Genomic DNA, 22635 nt, shown 5'->3' with positions numbered 1-22635 from the left:
CTTTTCAACCTCTCCTCATAGTTCAGATGCCTTATGCTAGGTGTCAGCTTGGTTGCTCTTTTCTGCCCACCTCCAATGCTTGGACATTCTTGCTATAGTACGGTGACCATAATTGTACACGGTACTCCAGGTGTGGTCATACCAGTGCCTGGTACAGACTCATTGGCCCTGATATTTATGGGGAGGCGGGGAGAGTGCGAGGGAGTGCGGTAGTGCATCTGAAACCCGGAAAGCCCATTAACATTTTCTTTCTCCATTTCCTGCCTGGCAGCCGGGGATGGTCCCTGGCAATCGGGAGAGATCGGGGCTTGGCGGAAGCAGGTAGGGTCAGTGCCAGGCAAGAGGCTCACGATTGGAGCCTAGCAGGGTGGGTGTAGGGAGTCAGAACCCGGCAAAGGGCTCGAGATTGGGGGCTGGGAGGCAAAGTCCAGCAATAGGCTCCAGATTGGAGCTTTGTTGGGGGGTGGATAGCAAAGTCCGGTAGCAGGCTCCAGATCAGAGCTTGGTTGGGGGGTGGAGGTGAGGGCACATTCAGTAGCAGGCTCCACATCGGAGCCTGTGGGGGAGGGGGGCAAGGTTTGGTAGTAGGTTCGAGAATGGAGCTTGGTGTGGGGTGGGTGGGGGGGGCAGCAAAGTCCGGTAGCTGGCTCGAGATCCAAACATGGTTCGTGGTGGTGGTGGGAGTGTCGCTGATCGAGGCAGTGAAGAGAGGCCACGATTGGCACATGGGGTGGCTAAAAGCTTCCTTGAGGGGTCAGGGGGCCGAGCCCTAGAAAACCCGGCCAGCAGCTCTTTCAATGAAATTAGTTCATCATTAACGAAGTGTTCCACCTCTCCAAGGTGGGACACACGCACAACACGCAACCTGCCGCCAAGTGGAATTCCCTCCCTAAACCTCTTCACCTCTCTCTCTCCTCCTTTAAGATGGTCCTTAAAACCTACCTCTTTGAACAAGCTTTTGGTCACCTCTCCTAATAGCTCCTTATGAGGCTTACGTGTCAAATTTTGTTTGATAACACTCTTGTGACGTGCCTTGGGACGTTTTACTACGTTAAAGGCACTATATAAATGCAAGTTGTGGTTGTTATCACCTCTTAAGATGTGTGCTGTATCCTTCTGGATATCCAGAGGATGGAGTTCAGCTTTCTTCACTGCTGCCATATACTGTGCTGCTGCTTTACGTGAGTTATCAACCAATACACCCACATTCCTCTCCTGTGTCATGTCTTGCAGCCGACAGCCACTTCATTTATATTCTCACTGTTTACTTTCCCTTCTCTAATATCATTAGCTTACATTTGTCCACATTAAGTGCCAAGTGCAATTCATCAGCCTAACATCCCAACCTACCCAGATTGCTATGTATTTGGTTTGACTGATGCTATTGTTTGAACCCCCCACTCCGCCCAACCCAAAAAAGTGAAGTCATCAGCAGGTAACTTTGTCTCTGTCTCTAGATCCAAATCATTTAAATACACTGGAAACAGAACTGGCCCCAGCATAGATACCTGTGATACCTCCAGTGACCCCTTGACATATCAATGCAATTCCACTCTTTGTTTTCCTTGGTTTGATCAATTTTCAATCCACCTAAGAAACTTGCTTTCCTACCTTGTTAACTGAATTGCGTGCCACATGATATTAGAGCCTTAATGAAATCTAAATATATCATAAGTGGTCTGTCATTTCCTCAAATAACTCCACTAAATTTGTTAGACAACATTTCCCTCCTATAAATCTATATTATATTATATATTATAAAATCTTCTTCCATGGCATACCTATCTAGATATTTCATTAACCCGTCAGCAAGTCTTCTAATGCTTTATCCACATTGGATGTTAGGCACACTGGTCTGTAGCTTCTTGAATGATCCCTATGCTTCTTTTTAAAGATTGGTGTTATGTTAGCTACTTTCCAATCCTTGGGCACTACTTCTGTTTCTAATGATTCCCTAAAGATAGCAACAAAGAAGCAACTGATTTTGCTAACCACTTCTTTAAATGCTATTGTATGAAGTCCATTGAGTCTGATACCTTATCTTTAGTTGTTAGCCCACCAGGACTGCCTTATCTGAAATTTCTAAATCCTTTAGTATTTTCTCTATCCCCACCACCCTTCCCTGAAATTTGTCTTTTGCACTGGGAAGTATAATTTAATTTAGTATATCTGCTATCCTTGGTCACTTGATATCATGTCACCTTTGGGATCTTTCAATGGCTCCACCATTTCCTTTATAACCTGCTTGCTGCAATATATTTATAGAAATGCTTGACATTTCTTTTAATATCTCCTGATATCCTAATCTCATTTTATATTTTAGCTCAAATTTTTGAACATGGTTCTTAATGAATACTTTGCGTCTGTCTTCACAAAAGAGGGGGACAATGCAGACATTGTAGTTAAGGAGGAGGAGTGTGAAATATTGGAACACAGTGAGAGAGGAAATATGAAGGGGTATAGCATGTTTTACCATCTCCTGGTTGGAACTTAATATCAGGTCCAATAGCACCCCTGCTCAAGTGGTATCCTTGACTAATTATTTCATTTAACTATCTAATATTGTGTCTAGGATTGTGTTCATTCCTGCTGCATTCTTTATAGATTTCTCAATATCCATCTGGTAAATTGAAACTACCCCTAGCATCTGTTACTGTATCCATTTTCTTTATATGATGACAATGTCCTTGATCCAATCTTTCCTCCTGACCTGGTGGTGTACAGCAGATGCCTAGAATTATTTCCCTTCCCACCACATCTCTCAGCCTTATCCAAAGGGTTTCCAGCTTATCCACACCTGGACCAGATCCATATCAGTTTTAATCGAATTCTCTTTCACATAAAAGGCCATACCTCTCCCAGTTTGTCTTTTCTATCTCTATGAAGTAATCCGTGTCCCTATACTAACCTTAGATTAGTTAACAGTAATCAGGCCAATTCCATTGTTTACATCTAAATATAGTGTTGAAAAACAAATCGAGCATCAATTCTAGATTTGCATTTTAAAGTTTAGTGAAAGCCTATTAAACTATCGATTGAGCTGCTCCTCCATCCATCATATGACCAACTCCTTGGTTTCTGCTGGCAACCGAAGAGCACTATGGATTTTACAGCAATAATCACAAAAAACATGGCAAAGGAGGGCTTTTGATGAATGATTAAAATGTGACTGGGAAGCGAACCACATTTTTGTGCTGTCTGAGTTTCAAGTAAGGATTAGTCATGCACACCCAAAACCCAACAAATCAATTATGGAGATACATGAAAATGAACAATGGGTTTAGTATGTGAAGTTCCCAGATAGATCTTTCCACTAGGAAAGATGTTAAATCAACATAAAATGCTGGTCAACACTGGGAACACACAATGATCTGATGAGCAATGTTTATATCAATGGTTAAAATGTGTCATTAGGAAAGATCTGAAAATTACAAAAAAGTGTCACATTCCACAGTACCTGGAAGGCCAGTTGATGAGAGAAGGTGTCTCGCCATTGGAATCTCTCTGTAGAAACCATTCACTCTTTACTTTCATTGCATTGCTATATGGAAGTATAGCAGAGACAGCTAGAATCAATTGGCTGCCAGAATTTCACACCTATAGGTGCCTCTTTCCGACAAGTTTTTATTTTAGATATTTTTAACTTGCACAAAATAGTTGCTGTAAGCACACAACTGACACAGGGTTCTTCTGTTACAGAAGTATATGACAAATATATAATGGTATCTGTGGCTTTTTTATCCAACCCTGCCAATAATCTCCTTTCCTCTCCTAAAGTTTTGTACGCTTGCTGTAGGCACCTGTGGCCCTCTGGCACCTCACCCAAGTTGTCATTTTTCATGTGTGACATAGTGAAGCAGGCTAAGTGACTATGGCTATCACTGCTGCCTGAACCGATCCACGCATGTGCATGCAACCTGCAAATGAGCCACCAAATACTGAGTTACCTAACAAACCACGGACATCAGAAGCCAATTATACATCGAAAGTTAATAGACATTTTTGGATATTATTTAAACCACAGTTTTACGTTGAAATGAATTTTGGGTTAGAAAATTGTTTAAACAAATTACTGATCGGCATCTACCATCAGCCTGCCAAGGCTCTGAGATGGACGTAACTGGTTTGCACTGGGGCACTTTTGTTTACATTCTTTTGGTTAGACAACACAACAAAAAAAGAGCTAAACCTACACATGGAAGAATGTTTAAACGAAATTTAAATATATTCTGTCCCTGTGAAAATATTCAGTGCCATTATGGATGGCTGCACCCAAAAGAGAACAGCAGCTTAAAATGGGTTGCATTGTACAATTTCTTGTTACAAAACATGCAATGCACTGCACTCGCCAAAGTGTTTTGGTGTTTTAAATGTTGTACAACTCTCATTGGCACGTGGTCATAATTAGAGGTCAGGTGCTTCACCATGAGAGGGGAAAACTGGGAGCCATCCTAGGCTGCTCAGGTACACCACCTCCACACCAGTTAGCCTGGCCTAATCATCTGCTTCTCCCATTGGCCGTGGAAAAGATGCATGGAGACTCCAGGAGGAGAGGGCGATCTAACAATAAGATGCAGAAAGTTCTTTATAATATAAAGTAAAACATCTGGAGGAGGAAAGTTTTGAGGCAACTAGTTTCTTCATAAAGAAAAAAACCTTCCTGAAGTCAAGATCAAATCCTACATTAAACCAGCTTTATTTAAACAAATCAGTACTAATGATGGACAAGTATTAAAATGTTGGGGGGGGGTGGGGGAGTACTGCATACTGCATTTATAACAAGATGCAAACTGGTACTTTACTCACCTAGAACAGAGCAATCTTGACTCTGTAAATGCCCTTATTTTATATTATACGTATAGCCCCCAAAGCAGAAAGTCCAAAAATTCACATGTTCAGCCTCTTTAAGGATCCATACGTTAACCATATTTAGCTGCTTTCCCCATACTGTATCAAGACTTTCTCCTGTGCTATGTACACATACAGTTTAACACCATTCCTACTGGTGTGCTATTCTTCTAATATGTATATATTTTACACTTAATTTAAAAAAATATAAACCTTATTCTTACACTGTAAGAGCAACTCTCTTACAGTGTAAGAGCAACTCTCTTACAGTGTAAGAGCAACTCTCCATTAATAATTAAACTAAAATAATTCAACTGGTTGGTACCTGACTGGACTGTATTCTGCACATGCAGGTGAAAATGTTACAGCTATACTTGGTTGGGGGTACCTATGCATTATGTAAACATTTCTAGCAGCTATGATATAGGAAGTCAGGTAGCTACTCAGCATGGCTGAGTATACAGACAGCCAAAATTCTGATCATGAAACTATACAATAGTCTTAAACCCTCAAAATATCTTAATTTGGTATTAACAGCAGAAGAATCACAATTAGGATTCTTCAAAGACCTGGCAATAATTTTATGCAGCACTCCTGCTACTCTGCCAGATTCACCATATTTAATGTGGGAAGCAACTGTGGTTGAGCAGTTCCACTCACATCTGACCCAGTTTTCCCAGGGAGCCTGTGCTACGAATTAGAAGAAAGCTGGTTTAATGGAGAACTATCTTAGACCACATTTTTTTAAAAATCACAAAGTTGGGCAGGGGGGCAAAAGAGAGGCAAAAGAGATAGGGAGAGGAGGAATAAGTATGCTTTCTTCTAAAAAGGGTTTACACCACTCCTTTGAGAAATTCATTTTCCAACCCTCCCTCTCTCAAATGTTGATCTGTTTCCTGCAAATTTTCTCCAGGGAGAGGGACAAGTAGAAAGTCCAAAAAGTCAATGGAACCAATATGGGAAGCTGAACAAATGCAATTTTGGGTTAGAAAATAATATAAATAAAATTATTCAAAAAGCAAGACACTGCAGATGCTGGAAATCTGAAATAAAAACAGAAAAGGCTGGAAACACTCAGCAAATCAGGCAGCATCTGTGGAGAGAGGAAGGTAGGGTTCTGACAAAGGGTCACAACACCTGACACGTTAACCCTACCCTCCTCTTTGCATAGATGCTGCCTAACCTGCTGAGTGTTACCAGCCTTTTCTGTTTTTATTTTAAATAAATTATTGATCAGCATTTATCATCTGAACTATCAAATATACCTTTATAAGACCTGAGGATGGGATGGGTACATAACAAGTGATATAAACAAAACAAAAAATGTTGAGATAAACCTACACATGAGGTAGAATGTCTAAACAAAATCTCAATATAACCTGTACCTGTGAAAGAATTAAGCACCATTATGGATGGCTGCACCCAGTCGAGAACAGCAGCGTAAAATGTGGTAGAACAAAGGAACACACATGATTTGCTACACCAAGATCATGAGCACATGGGTACAATTATTGCCAGGTGTCATTAGGGTATTTTGGTACTGTTGGACAATGAGGGAACACACACACACAAAAAAAATTCCCTCTTATTTGCAATTAGAATGTACACTCTGATAATTCCACATACTTTTAGTTAAAGCTGTGTTCGGCAAAATTTCGACTTTACAAATCACTCCCAGTGTGAAGAATGTGCATATATGCATAGGAATGGGTGAGGCAGGACATTTAAATAACACTGACAGACGGTGCATTTCTATAAAAACACTATCCAGTAATAATCATAATCAAAAGAAACAGAAACCACTCATTAACAATGGCAGAACATAACATTCTGCTTTCATTATGTTCCCAGTAATTTATTTCAAAGTAGTTCTTGCCAGTTTGCAGCTCCTCTGGAAATCTGTACTAGTGCAGCAGCTTTAACAACCTATTTTCCTCAGGAACAGCTGTCAGTCACATTTCCATGTGCTTACCAAGCAAGCACATACACACTTTCTGTGGCAGGAGTTCTGAAAGGTCAGAGAGGGAAGAGGATAACTACACCTCAGCAAGTTATCCTGCTTTCAGGCCTCAAACATATACCACAGTAAGCAATGATACAACAGTGCTTCCACAGAAGACAAAAAAAATTCATTAGCCCCACCTCAATTGACTAGGCCAAATTAAGAACAATACTGCTCCCTCGGACTGGAGATCCTGGAAGGGGTCAAGGTAGTATTTATTAAACATACAGATAGAGTCAAATGGTAGTTTCACACAGCTATCTTTTATGTTCTGACTTTATCCCAAACCATTCTTGAGCTCCCTTCTGGTTGGTGGCTTCAAAGTAACGATGGCAAAAGCCTGGGTGTAGGTTGCTCTGGAATAGTTGATGTATGGTGGGGTAAAACCAACCAAGGTGTGAATACCTTTAGGAAACTTGAAAGAATTACCAAATTCCAAATGTAACCAGGTCTGAGAATATAAATCCAACATGTCAATGTTTATGAACGAACATAATTGAAGATATTACTGGGTTTCAATTCTCACAGGGAAAGACTATTTTCTCTGGTTGGGGAAATCAGTGACGAGGGGTCATCAATTTAAAACTCTAACTAAAAGAGAGAGGAGATGGACTAGGAGAAACTTAACACGGCAGGTTGTTGGAGCATGGAAAGCTTTGCCATAGGGAATGGTTCAGGCAGAGACCATTGCATCTTTTAAGGAAAACTGGATAAATATTTAAAGCAGAGAAAGACACAATATATAGGAAGAGAACACAGTAGTTTGAATACTTTTTGCTTGTGCTAGAATAAGACTATTTGCATTAAACTTTTGCTATTGATCAGTCTTCAAATGCTTGACGCTCAGCAGAATTTTGTCTTGAACAATAACTTAAAAGGAAATTCTCCCTCCCTCAGAAAAACACCTGGAATGTAAGATTGATCGGTGCACTGACTTCTTCAAAACTGCTGTAAATAATAAGGAATTTCTTTTCGATACAAGAATTGGATGTTGCTCTGTTAGAGCACGGGCCTATTGCTTTGATGCCACTTAAGTTTGAAATTCAAATCCAAGTTTCTACTCTGTGGTCTACCATGCAAAGTACACTACTGACAATGTCCATTCCTTCAAATCAACAATATTCAAAGAAACCATTTTTGTAGATATTTTTAAAATTAAAGTTGGCAAAAGACATCCTGTACTCAAATGCTCACAGAGATTTGTGGACCACAAGCTATCAAAACAATCCAAGCTTCGACAAAAATACCCTTCCACGATTTGGATCGAATGGATCAGGAAATGCAATTGTTCTACTTTCAATGGATTTGTTGTTAAGCAACTGAGTCAAAGCATTAGGAAGGAAGGAACAGAGGAATAGCAGTAGGCCATTCTAACAGCTAAATGCTATTGTTAACCTAAAAGAGGATGACCCAAAAAAACGTCATTGTGAATTTGAGGAAACTATTTAGAAATCCATTAATGTGACTGGAATGCATGTTAAACAAAGCACAAGCAATGCAGCTTTCTCTACTGTGTTTTGGATCTTTAAGGGCTCCTGTCATTCATGCCCACCAGCAATCACTGCAATAGGCTTAATTTGTTCTTGGAAATAAAGCATCTGTGAAAACTTGCCATACATGACTGTCAAGTTCATCTACACTTCAAAGCAATTTATGTATGTGAAGTGTTTTGGGACGTTTAAGACAACTGATAAGATGTTATATAAATGTAAATTCTTTCTTTCTATTATCTTCTTAGCAAACGGAATTTACACATTGTGCAACTTGTGAGGATTATGCCAGGGGCGGGTGGTAACCAAACCTGAACCAATCCAAATAAGATTTCAGATCTTATGGGGCTTTTGAAACAAGGGAGAGGGGTATTACATAGAATGTCCAGCAATGAAACAGGCCATTGGGCCCAAAAGGTGCATGCTCCACACAAACTGCCACCCTCCCCACTTCATCTAACCCTATCAAGCTGAAGATGTTTAGGGAGATCATTCCAAAAAGGGCATAAGTGATTGTGAGGTTCATCTCCGGTGAAGGACCAGGGGACGAGTTGGAAGTGAAAGTCAAAAGAAGTGGAAGGAGAGGTAAGGAACGAAGGCTGGAAAACATTACAGAGATAAGATAGGGCAAACCATACAGGGTTTGGACTTGGCAATAATGAGGGTGACGGGGAAGGGGGACAGAAAATGAAAATAAGAACGAGAAAGCGAAAGAAATGGCCTGGATCAAAGTTAGACTTTAACATCAATGTGAAATTATTATGCATTATCTAGAGTACAAGAGTCAACATAAATATTGTCCTTATTCCGGTATATCCAAATTTCATTAACACAAAATGTTTATCCTACATTACATATTTAAAGAAAGTAAATAAAATTAGAAGAGAATTAGAACTTTGAAGATGCACAGGGATATTGGGCAATTTATACAGTTGACTTTTAGCCTTAAAACCTTGCTTAAAATTTAATTGAGTAAGATGACAATTAAGTGAGTTAAATTAGATAATGAATAATGAACACTTATATGGAGATTGTACTATGCCAGTGATTCTGTTGCAATGCAAAAAAGTGCCAAATTAATTGATGTGGAGATGCCGGTGATGGACTGGGGTTGACAATTGTAAACAATTTTACAACACCAAGTTATAGTCCAGCAATTTTATTTTAAATTCACAAGCTTTCGGAGGCTTCCTCCTTCCTCAGGTGAACGATGTGGAAATTTCCACATCGTTCACCTGAGGAAGGAGGAAGCCTCCGAAAGCTTGTGAATTTAAAATAAAATTGCTGGACTATAACTTGGTGTTGTAAAATTGTTTACAAAAATTAATTGATGGCATGGTTAAATCCCCAAATATTTACACACCATGGACAATTGCCATCAGATAACTAGCCTTCCTCAAAATCTATCCACAATAGACTGACCTGAATCTAAATAGCACTGCACCGGCAACAGAAACAAGTAACACACAGGGAATATATGATTTGAAATGTATGGCCCAAGCACGCTGACTGGGTTTTTACCAAAAAGAAAGCCAATTACAGCAAATCTATAGTTTTGCCAGTGATCTAAACAAAACTTGATCATGTGCTCTCAAACAAAACTGAAATAATTTAGCAAACATACAACACACAAGTACTCTCAGTTTAAAATGGATGATGTAAGTGATCAAGGACTAATTAGAACAATTTTAGACATAGAATGAGCTCTTGCATCTAGCAAAAAAACAGAATATTCATTTGAAACCAGCGGAATGCAACTTTACACTTAAGATTCTACCTAAAATGTGGACATTGCCATATTAGTGACACTGCTATGGTTAGGACCCTTTTAAATGTTATAGAAATATTCTAAAGCACTGGAAGCAAACTAGAAGTTTACTTTTAAATCTGATGTTTAATAAGTAGCTGATCCAATTTATCCCAATGATTACTCTTCTAATGTCAAAGAGTAGTGACCTATCATGGAGTCATTAAAATATCCAAGCTCCATACTCTGAGCATAGGATGTGCACACACCAATGGTTACACAGGCTGTAGACAAGAAAATTCAAAAATTATCTGTAGCCTGACTAAAACAAGATGCTTTGAGATAAATAAATTCCATAAATGTATTCTTACCCTTGTTTATTCTGCAAATTTTGGGATTGCTCACTAACTGAATTAAACGACTCTGAGAACTGCTTTGGTGATGGAAGTGAAACCCTCGGAGAAGATGGCAGGGGGCCTGGCACATCAGCCATAGTAGTGAAGTCCTTGAAGTCTGCAGGAGTTTCATGAACAAATGACTGATCCAAAATGCTTCCTTTGGCACTTGTTTCAAGTGCTTTTTTATGATTTTCTTTATTCAATAAAGTTTCTCTCTCTGTGAAATCATTTCCATCTGGGGAGAAACTTTCCTTAGGTTCACCAGGCGATAGGGTCTTTGTTTCACTAACCATTGCATCCCTGGAACTGTGTAAGTTAATCAGGTCACTGCCATAATCTTTTTCTGGTTGTGATGGCACTTTTTCAGTTAGATCAATTTCCTTTCGTGCTTTTGAGTATTTGGATGCAATACTCCCATCAGGTTCAGAGTCCAGGGCAATTCCATATTTCTCAGCCAGCTGTCGCCTTCTTTCAGCCTTGTATTTAGCTATTCTCTCTGCTTTTGCATCTAATGCTTCGGTGTCCATGCCAACAACATAAGACGACTCAGTATCCATGTGTTCAGCCTCTCCTCGGCATCTAGGTCTCGAATGCCTTTCTGAAGGAGTATCTTCAGTCAGATGGTGCGCCAAGCCCTCCTTATCTGATCTTCTAACTGGAAAAAAAGACATTTGTTTGGTAAGATTTGCCTTTCCTTTCCTTCCATGACCTCCAAATGCCACATACCATCGCAGAGAGTTAAAGTCAACCTGGCTACAGCCTTCTACCAATACTGTTCTATAAATGGTCACTAATGACCTATTGTGTTTTGGGGCAATTATCCCTCCAATTTTTCCTTTGTGGAGAGGTATCTGACCTCTACTCTACAGTTCTCTGTAGCTAATCAGAAATTTACTTTACGTGGAACCGTGGATGCATACCAACATACTACTACTCCCCGCAACAACTTGCTGGAATTCCAACACATTTTTTAAAAAAAAGTTAGCAGGGTGAAACAAAGGAAACACTGTTACAAATCCACAGTACATCACGTCTAATCTCTTTGGTCAAGTGCTCAAAATAGAATTATAGAAATCGGAGATTTATAGATTTTTGTTAACCAAAGGTATTAAGGGATAAGGGGCTACGGCGGGTATATGGAGTTAGGTCACAGATCAGCCATGATCTCATTGAATGGTGGAACAGGCTCACGGGGCTAAATGGCCTACTCCTGGTCCTTTGTCCCCCATCTGAAGTTTCCATCAACACAACACTATGTACCTCCATTTTAATTAATGCCTTTAGATCCCCTATTTTAATTCCTAATGCCTCGCATATTGGTATGTAAAAATGGCAAGTTTCATGCTGATCAGTAAATTTTTCCATTCTATTTTTTCTTGTTCTTTTCTTCTGTATCCTTTTCTATAACTTGTTTTGTATCTGCCCCAGGTACGTGTCTTATTCCCCTCCTTGAGCTTACTAATTCAGAACACTTTCGGGATTAAATTGGTTAATCCCCGAATCCAGACGCTGGCTTCGTGGTGCGCGAATAACCCGCACCCAGTGGTTCCGATGCAGGCAGCATGTAAGAGTCATGCTGCTTCCTCACTTACCTGACAGTGGAGCAGCAGTCAGGCCTAGCTGCGATGTTCTCACCAGCTTCGCACTTACATAAGAACATAAGAAATAGGAGCAGGAGTAGGCCAATCGGCCCCTCGAGCCTGCTCTGCCATTCAATAAGATCATGGCTGATCTGGTCCTAAGCTCAAATCTAAATTCATGTCCACTTTCCTGCCCGCTCCCCGTAACCCCTAATTCCCTTTACTTCTAGGAAACTGTCTATTTCTGTTTTAAATTTATTTAATGATGTAGCTTCCACAGCTTCCTGGGGCAGCAAATTCCACAGACCTACTACCCTCTGAGTGAAGAAGTTTCTCCTCATCTCAGTTTTGAAAGAGCAGCCCCTTATTCTAAGATTATGCCCCCTAGTTCTAGTTTCACCCATCCTTGGGAACATCCTTACCGCATCCACCCGATCAAGCCCCTTCACAATCTTGTATGTTTCAATAAGATCGCCTCTCATTCTTCTGAACTCCAATGAGTAGAGTCCCAATCTACTCAACCTCTCCTCATACGTCCACCCCCTCATCCCCGGGATTAACCGAGTGAACCTTCTTTGTACTGCCTCGAGAGCAAGTATGTCTTTTCTTAAGTATGGACACCAAAACTGTATGCAGTATTCCAGGTGCGGTCTCACCAATACCTTATATAACTGCAGCAATACCTCTCTGTTTTTATATTCTATCCCCCGAGCAATAAAAGCCAACATTCCGTTGGCTTTCTTGATCACCTGCTGCACCTGCATACTAACTTTTTGATTTTCTTGCACTAGGACCCCCAGATCCCTTTGTACTTTCCAGTTTCTCGCCATTAAGATAATAACTTGCTCCCTGATTTTTCCTGCCAAAGTGCATAACCTCACATTTTCCAGCAAGGTGGGGGGGGGGGGGCCCCAAATATCGCGCGAGTTGCTCGCACCTCTTAAAGGCAGTCTGCACCTCTTATGCGTCTGCACGGAATCTGAACGGAGATCAGACATCGCACATGCAAAACACAGATGCACGTCCCGACTTTATGATTATTAACTGTTGAGTTATGTTAAAGCATTGAATAAAGGTTGCGCACTACTAAATCCCACATCCTCCAATCTGCATGCCAGACCTCACCAATCTGTCAATCTGAGTTTGTACCAGGCCTACGAGAGGGCATGCACCAAGATTCTCTGATGATGCACTAGAAGCCTTGGTGCAAGAGGTGGCAGAAGGAGGGGCATCCTATATCTGCAGGGGGGGCGTCAAGAGGCCCTCCAGACATATGCTCAAGAGGCAGTAGGGGACGAAGTCAATGCCAGATGCATAGCGCCACAATCATGGACGCCATGCAGGAAGACGTTCAATGCTATGACACGAGTGGTCAAGGTGAGGGAGATCAATTGTCAAGTGGCATCTCTTACCAACGGCACCACTAGCCGCATCTATTGCTCCACGCACTACACCCCCATCACCCACATACCAACAAACTCTTTCAATCAGTACTCAACTCTTCAAATCGGATGCTTCCTCTCACCCTCACATTACCACTGTTGCAAGCCGCACACCCACAACTCTCAGGTCACACACGCTGGCAGCTATTCAACCATGACAGGCACATCGCCCAGACATCCTGCACGACACTCACCGACACACATCCCGCTTTCTTGCAGAAGGTGGTGCATAACAGGAGGCAGCAAGTGGCCGTGACATTTAGCCCCTCGAGCCTGTTCCGCCATTCAGTGAGATCATGGTTGATCTGTGGCCTAACCCCATAACCATATATGGTTAACAGAAATCTATCAATCTCAGATTTAGAATTAACAGCATCAACTGCCATTTGCAGAAGAGCGTTCCAAACTTCTACCACCCTTTGCGTGTAGAAGCGTTTTCTAACTTCACTCCTGCACGTCCTGGCTCTAAATGTTAGGCTATGTCCCTTTGTCCTAGTATTCAAGTATAGGAGACCTCCAAAAACAGGTACAAATGCATCAGCAGCTGGAAGCAATAATCCAGCAACTAACCTGTAAATTTTGCATGGTCCCTTTAAATAGCACTGGTGGGGCATCCTCTAGCCTGTCTAAGACTTGTTCAGCTGGTTAAGACAGTGCGTTGGCTGGAGCATTGAGTGCCAAAATGGTATCTATCCCTTTAAATCAGCGTTGCACACTGATCCAACGCATATTCTCCCTACTTTACATGCTGCTGGCATTAGTTATCTGCACCTGCACAAACCCCTTTACCAAGATGGCGTCCGGCACACAGCACGTTAGAAGTGTGTGCGCGCAATCTGGATGCCATTTTGGGACCTGCAAAACCGGTGCTACACGGATGAATTTTTAGCCCTTTGTCCCTTCACTATACTTATTCTTAATGCCTCCTTAAGCTACTCCAGTTATAAGTCGATATTTGAGCAAGTTTAGTCTAAGTTTTGTCTTAGTTTTGTCTTACTGGAACAGGAGAACCTCCAGCTTATTAGAAGCACAAAACGTGCTCTGTTTTTATTCTAGTGTCTGGTTATAAATGACCATTTCAGTCTTATTAAATGGACCAATAACAACATCGTGAGCATATTTTAACAGATTACCTTAAAAACTGAGCCTAAGATGGTTTATCACTTTACTTCAGTTGGCACAGCTAACCAATTGACATTGATTTGACTGTAAAGTTGGTTATACTTTTACACAAGTAACACCAGTTTTGGCATCAATTAAGGGTCATTCATAACTTACTTCTGAAAAGTACACAGTTCTCTGAGGAGAGAAGGGAAGCTGATCTCTATGTGAACTTTAAAATAGGAGTATTTTCGTCATTTACCGTACAACATTGTTGGAAGGAGCCATGCGTGTTATTATATAAAAAGTTGGAAACTGCAAATCACAAATAACTAAAATTACTGTTTATTGTCTTTATTGGAAAACTTGATTATTTTTACACAGGGGTAGAAAGCATTTTGCATGAAGAAGAACATTGAGGTAAAAAGACTCATCGTACATCATCAATGCAATGAGTGTTTCTCAAATATATATTTTGATAAAAGCATGATCCCATTGGGCTCAATGTAGGCCAGATGGTTAGGTGGATAGGTAGTTTGCTAAATTACTAACTGAGAACAATCCATGTCATTAGTAATAGAACTGGCTTAACTAATACTTTGTCATGAGTTTTTTTTTTAAAACAGGGAGCTTCTTGGGGGTTGATCAGTGATGTAGTGTATGTGAATTGAAAGGAGGTACTTTTTTTGAAAGTGGCAATTAAGATCTTTTTTTAATGGTTACATTTAAAGAGTTTTACTCTCAAATCCCTGCTACACTAAGCAGTGTTCAAAGTTTCAAAGCAAACTTTAAATAATAAGTTAGCCCTTAGCTATAGTGTTTTAACTAGAAAGTCTTGAGTCTAGATTGATCTCATTTGGATTTCAGCCATCAGATGAACTTGTCCAAAGTCAAGTTTCTTAACTATGATTTTTCCAGATACTTCCACCTGAAGACTACACAAATGAACTCTTCAAAAACACTGCATGGCTTGTTCTTGCCCCCATGTTAAATAATGCTGTGGTATATAATGTGAACAAGCTATCTTAGAACAAGCCTCTTTGAATTTTCTTTTATTCTCCCCACACAAACAGATATTGCCCACTGCATCCGTATTACCCCTAGGCAAAAGATGATTGTCGAGTCTAAAGGTATCACCATAGGCACAGAGGAGATCTGTCCTTGGTTGAATAGCTAGGACAGACCTAAGTGGATGACTATTTCTCCCCCTCACATATGGTCAACATCAGACTTTGGACAAGTTCATCTGACGGCTGAAATCCAAATGAGATCAATCCAGACTCAAGACTTTCTAGTTAAAACACTTTAGCTATGGGCTAACTTATTATTTAAAGCTTGTTTTGAAACTTTGAACACTTCTTAGTGTAGCAGGGATTTGGGAATAAAACTCTTTAAATGTAACCATTAAAAAAAGATCTTAATTGCCACTTTCAAAAAAAGTACCTCCTTTCAATTCACATACACTACATCACTGATCAACCCCCAAGAAGCAACAATTAGATTTGTTCCTCGATACCTGCAAATGTCACATTTGGTACAATTCTCCCTCCCTGTGGGCAAGCACCATTTGCCCAGCACTAAGACGGAGATCAGGAACTTATCAGCATGAACCCACCCCTACTGCTGTGTGCCAAACCAAGATGGAGTATTATCCAAGCAGTGAATTTTTTTTTTTAAAAAAGCCTCTTACCTAATGGTGGACTGCAAGCATCAGAAGCTCGTGTGTATCTAGGAGTATCTTCCTCTAGCAGGCGATGAGTAACTAATCCAGGACAATTCTGTAACAGCACTGGCTGTGTATCGCTTCCAATTCCTTCCAAACGTCTCGCAATTCTTTCTTTCCTGAACAGAATAGTTTGAGAGGTGAAAACACTGGAAAAAGCCATAACCCATCAAAACAACTTTAGAAAATAAATCCACAAAGAAAACGTGTGGAGCGCAGAAATAGTCTGAACTGCTCAATGATGCCAACAGTGCATTTACTTACAAGTTAAAGTGTAACCCATTTATTGGCATTTAGTTATTCCATCCAAACTTAAACATTATGAAAATTCCCTCAATACCTGTTCATTTCCACAGTGGATTTTTGGCCAGCTTCAAAAAGTTTTCGAAGTTCTGAAACTAAGAAATAGTAATACGTAAACGTATGTCAGAATGCAAGATTCTCCCCACAAGAGACCTTCATGAGCATTTTGGTTAGTATACATAATGCCATTAAGTAATCTCAACTGTACAGTAGGCAATATTCCAGGCAAGTGGTACTATTGATTAAACAGCAAGTACTTATTCAGATTCATCTTGATCCTGTTATTTGTATTTACATTTAAAGCTACTCCTGTGAAGCTCTGTGTTTTTATATGTTCTGCAAAATTGGCACAGATTTCTGCAGTTTCTGCCAAATACGTGCTAAAAAGACTCCCTGCAATCAGTTCTAAACAGAAACCCACTGGCAATAAGGAGCAGGCACACTGTAAATGGATCCCCTGACTCCCACCACCCCAGTCTATCCACTCTAGTCTATGAAATAAATGAACATTGGACTCTAGAGAATCCTGCAAAAACTGATTGAACACATGGAGTGAGGTATAGACGAGTACTTGCGTGTACACTTACTTCATTTAAAAGGAAGTGCTAGAACTTTTTAAAAAAAACAGGATTTGATACCCAGGCCCCAAATGAACCTGCTTTGGTTTCCTCATCCAGAACACCTTCTGCTGTCCAAGGCTGGTGTCCTGATCCTGGACCCCTGCCAACATCACTCAACCATTCAGCTGGAGATACTCAAACAGCCCCGAGATGGTTCCTCTGACATTTTCCCAGAGCAATATGGCTAAGCAGAAAAAAACAGCATGGAAGAAATGGATAGAAGTTAACACAAACACCTGGAGAAAACAACAGAATAACGCAGCGATAACCAGAAGAGAGATAGAGATCCTGTAAAACAAGTACCTCAGACAGATTACGTATGCTTCATCTTTCCGTGAGCAATACCAAAGCAGGCCCACTTATTCAAAACAATCTCTCTTAATATTCTAAAAACAGACCCTCACTGCACCTCAAAACCTTTCCTTCACTGCCAAATGCTCAAATTTTTCCTCTTACCAACTCACCCCATATCGCCACTTCATCAGCACCTGCCTTGCGTTTATCGTGAGTAACATCACAGGAGATCCTCAAGGACTTTTAAAAGAAAATTAACCTACACTGTTACCAGACGTGCCACTTCAAGTCAGCCCTTCAGAGGTCAGTTTGAGTCAAAAGGTTTGAGGTCAGTTCCGAACTGAATAATTTTCAAACAAGTTCCAAAAAGGTAATTGGTTTCCAGTATTAGGCCCATTTCTACTCTCAAGGACAATTGGGTGCCACACCTCTGTGGATTAAATAATTGAGTATCACTTTGCTGAACAAATTCAAATACCAAAAGTTCAATTCAGCGTAGGAACTGATCAGTTGAACCAAGTTTCGGCATAGGAAAGTTAAATGTTTCCAGCAATGATCATGAAATCGCTACAAGCTTCAACCGTGTAAGTGATCTGCTCTTCCAAGTTTTGTTGGAGAAAATAGCTATTATCCTGGCCGTTATACTTTAAATATCCTAATCAACTGGCTTATTTCATTTCAGCGAAAAGCAGCAAAATTGTTGTCCACCCAAAAAGATGAAAGCCAGTTCCAACAAACTAGTATTTCTGATGCTAATGGTAGGAATGTTCATGAAAGCTTTAGTGATTGGGAAGCCATGGCAACATTTTAATAACACCTATGTGATGAGCAATTTGACTTCAGAGCAAAATCAGTTAACTTGTAATATTCTAAATTTCATGCCCCCCACAAATGGAACAATGCTCAACAAAGTTACAGCAGTAGTCCCAAATATTTATGCAGCCTCCAGTAGAGTACATCTGAGAAATTGATTCTCAAGACCTGCTGAACAGGTTAAATGTACTTGAAGGATGAAAACGTATAGATAGAAAGAAAGAAAACCTTGTATTTATATGGTGCCTTTAACAATCTTAGAATGCCCCAACATACTTTACAGCCAGTGAAATACTTTTGAAGTGTAGTCACTTTTGTAATGTAGGATTATGCGGCAGCCAATCTGCGCACAGCAAACATCAATGAAATAAATGACTAGATCTTCTATTTTTTTTTTAGGTGTTGGTTGAGGGCTAAATGTTGGCTGGGACATTGGGAGAACTCCCCTGCTCTTCTTTGGTGCCATGGGATCTTTTAAATCCATCTCAGAGGGCAGACAGAGCAACAGTTTAACATCTCATCTGAAAGATGGCAACTCTGACAATGCAGCACTCCCTCAGTACAGCACTGAAGTGCCAGCCTAGGTTAATCCTAGATTATGGGATAGATTCAGAACAAATCTAGCAGCTCAAAACTGGGCATCCATGAGGCGCTGTGGGCCATCAGCAGCAGCAGAATTGTATTCCAGCACAATCTGTAACCTCATGGCCCGGCATATTCCTCACTCCTATTACCAACAACCCAGGGGATCAACCTTGGTTCAATGAGGAGTGTAGAAGAGCAAGCCAGGAGTAGCACCAGGTGTACCTAAAAATGAGGTGCCAACCTGGTGAAGCTACAACACAGGACTACATACATGCTAAACAGCGGAAGCAACATGCTATAGACAGAGCTAAGCGATTCCACAACCAATGGATCAGATCAAAGCTCTGCAGTCCTGCCACATCCAGTCGTGAATGGTGGTAGATAATTAAACAACTAACGGAGGAGGAGGCACTGTGAACATCCCCATCCTCAATTATGGCAGAGTCCAGCATGTGAGTGCAAAAGACAAGGCTGAAGCATTTGCAACCATCCTCAGCCAGAAGTGCCGAGTGGATGATCCATCTCGGCCTCCTCCCGATATCCCCAACATCACAGAAGCCAGTATTCAGCCAATTCAATTCACTCCACAAGAAACAGCTGAGTGCATTGGATACAGCAAAGGCTATGGGCCCCGACAGCATCCCGGCTGTAGTGCTGAAGACTTGTGCTCCAGAACTAGCTGCACCTCGAGCCAAAATGTTCCAGTACAGCGACAACACTGGCAGCTATCCGACAATGTGGAAAATTGCCCAGGTATGTCCTGTCCACAAAAAGCAGGACAAATCCAATCCGGCCAATTACCGCCCCATCAGTCCACTCGCAATCATCAGCAAAGTGATGGAAGGTGTCATCAGCAGTGCTATCAAGCGGCACTTACTCACCAATAACCTGCTCACCGATGTTTAATTTGGGTTCCGCCAGGACCACTCGGCTCCAGACCTCATTACTGTCTTGGTCCAAACATGGACAAAAGAGCTGAATTCCAGAGGTGAGGTGAGAGTGACTGCCCTTGACATCAAGGCAGCATTTGACTGAGTATGGCACCAAGGAGCCCTAGTAAAATTGAAGTCAATGGGAATCAGGGGGAAAACTCTCCAGTGGCTAGAGTCATACCTGGCACAAAGGAAGATGGAAGTGGTTGTTGGAGGCCAATCATCTCAGCCCCAGGGCATTGCTGCAGGAGTTCCTCAGGGCAGTGTCCTAGGCCCAACCATCTTCAGCTGCTTCATCAATGACCTTCCCTCCATCATAAGGTCAGAAATGGGGATGTGCGCTGATGATTGCACAGTGTTCAGTTCCATTCGCAACCCCTCAGATAATGAAGCAGTCCGTGCCTGCATGCACCATGACCTGGACAACATCCAGGCTTGCGCTGATAAGTGTCAAGTAACATTCGCGCCAGACAAGTGCCAAGCAATGACCATCTCCAACAAGAGAGAGTCTAACCACCTCCCCATGACATTCAATGGCATTACCATCACCGAATCCACCAGCATCAACGTCCTGGGGGTCACCATTGACCAGAAACTTAACTGGAGCAGCCACATAAATACTGTGGCTACAAGGGCAGGTCAGAGGATGGGTATTCTGCGGCGAGTGACTCACCTCCTGACTCCCCAAAGCCTTTCCACCATCTACAAGGCACAAGTCAGGAGTGTAATGGAATACTCTCCACTTGCCTGGATGAGTGCAGCTCCAACAACACTCAAGAAGATCAACACCATCCAGGACACAGCAGCCCGCTTGATTGGCACCACATCCACCACCCTAAACATTCACTCCTTTCACCACCAGCGCACAGTGGCTGCAGTGTGTACCATCTAAAAGATGCAATGCAGCAACCCGCTAAGGCTTCTTCGACAGCACCTCCCAAACCCACGACCTCTACCACCTAGAAGGACAAGGGCAGCAGGCACATCGCAACACCACCACCTGCACATTCCCCTCCAAGTCACACACCATCCCGACTTGGAAATATATTGCCGTTCCTTCATCGTCGCTGGGTCAAAATCCTGGAACTCCCTTCCTAACAGCACTGTGATAGAACCTTCACCACACGGACTGCAGCGGTTTAGGGCGGCGGCTCACCATCACCTTCTCAAGGGCAATTAGAGATGGGCAATAAATGCTGGCCTTGCCAGCGAAGCCCCACATCCCATGAACGAATAAAAAAAATGTGGTGCTCATCTCAAGGCAAAACTTCATCAAAGCTCTCCTAGCTGGCCTCCTCACCTCCAGCCTCTAAGGACTGCCAATTCATCTAGGATGCCTTTACCTACTTGAGGACCAAGCTCCTTGAACCCTGACCGCATCATTTCAAGAGTATAAACTTCCCCTGTAAATGCTTCCATGGCCTCACCCCACCCTACCTCAATGGAATCCTGCAGCCCTACACCCCTGCTTGTGAGCTTCACTCCTTTGACACTGTTTTACTCATTGTTCCAAGTCTTCTTTGATAGACTGGCCACCATCAGTGTATCAGTCACCATCCCCATACCCTCAAAATCCTTTCCAAAACCTTATTTCCTCCCTGTTTTCCAAAGTCAACCAGAGATTTATCTCTTCAACTGCTCTCAGCCCTACCCCTTAACTCCATTTAATCTATTCTTTTCCCTCCTACTCGGCGTCCATTTCACTTGCTGATCTGTAAAGAATCATAGAATGGTTACAGCACAGAAGGAGGCCATTTGGGCCATCGAGCCTGTGTCGGCTCTTTGTAAGAGCACTCCAGTTAGTCCCATTCCCCCGCTCTTTCCCCGTAGCCCTGCAAATTTTTTGCCTTCAAGTATTTATTCAATTCCTTTTTGAAAGCCATAATTGAATCTGCTTCCACCACCCTTTGAGAGCGCATTCCAGATCATAACTACTCGCTGCTAAAAAAAAGTTTTTCCTCATGTCGCCTTCGGCTCTTTTGCCAATCACCTTAAAACTGTGTCCTCTGGTTCTCGACCCTTCCAACAATGGGAACAGTTTCTCTTTATTTACTTTATCTAAACCCTTCATGATTTTGAATAATTCTATCAAATCTCCTCTCAACCTTCTCTGCTCAAAGGAGAGCAACCCCAGCTTCTCCCGTCTATCCACGTAACTGAAGTCCCTCATCCCTGGAACCATTCTAGTAAATCTTTTCTGCACCCTCTCTAAGGCCTTCACATCTTTCCTAAAGTGTGGTGCCTGGAATTGGACACAATACTCCAGTTGTAGCTGAACTAGTGCTTTAGTTCAACATAACTTCCTTGCTTTTGTACTCTATGCCTCTATTTATAAAGGACTGTGTATGCTTTTTTAAACCATTTTCTCAACCTGTCCTGCCACCTTCAAAGATTTGTGCATAAAGCACTCTGGGATGTCTTTCCTATGCAAGTAACATTATATAAATGTAGGTTATTGTTGTCCCACTCATGAAAACCGCTCCCAGACAGTGTCCCCACCCAAAATTCTGTCCAGTGTACAGAGATTTTTAAACAGAATTAACCAACACTTGCTGGAGCATGCATGAGGTTATTGGTAAATTAATAGTCTTTTGGTCATACCCCCAATACTATTTTTCCAAAACTTTGCCCACCCAATCACCAAGGGAAATTCAGAGAGAAATCTGTCCTTGTGGCAGTATCTCATGCTGCATAGTTATGCAACCCACGTTTAGAAAAAAATGCAGGACTCTCAGAAACTGGCCTTTTTCATCATAT

At 41.6% G+C, this 22635-nt stretch overlaps 1 protein-coding gene across 11 annotated transcripts in view; it reads right to left on the bottom strand.

The window, feature by feature from the left end:
• Positions 1-22635, bottom strand: part of svila (supervillin a) — a 203224-nt gene that overhangs the window by 125153 nt on the left and 55436 nt on the right. For 9 of the 11 annotated variants that reach the window (XM_068007306.1, XM_068007311.1, XM_068007323.1 and 6 more), the window contains exons 4-7: positions 16672-16729; positions 16299-16450; positions 10459-11140; positions 3458-3541 (exon numbers count right to left, since the gene is read on the bottom strand). In XM_068007306.1, coding sequence (XP_067863407.1) covers positions 3458-3541; positions 10459-11140; positions 16299-16450; positions 16672-16729 — 976 coding nt within the window. The remainder of the gene's footprint in view (positions 1-3457; positions 3542-10458; positions 11141-16298; positions 16451-16671; positions 16730-22635) is intronic. The other 2 variants (XM_068007316.1, XM_068007375.1) reach the window with 1 other exon arrangement.

Source organism: Heptranchias perlo, chromosome 2 (assembly GCF_035084215.1).
Source record: "Heptranchias perlo isolate sHepPer1 chromosome 2, sHepPer1.hap1, whole genome shotgun sequence".
NCBI classification, from domain to species: Eukaryota; Metazoa; Chordata; class Chondrichthyes; order Hexanchiformes; family Hexanchidae; genus Heptranchias; species Heptranchias perlo.
This window is presented reverse-complemented; position numbering and strand designations above follow the sequence as displayed.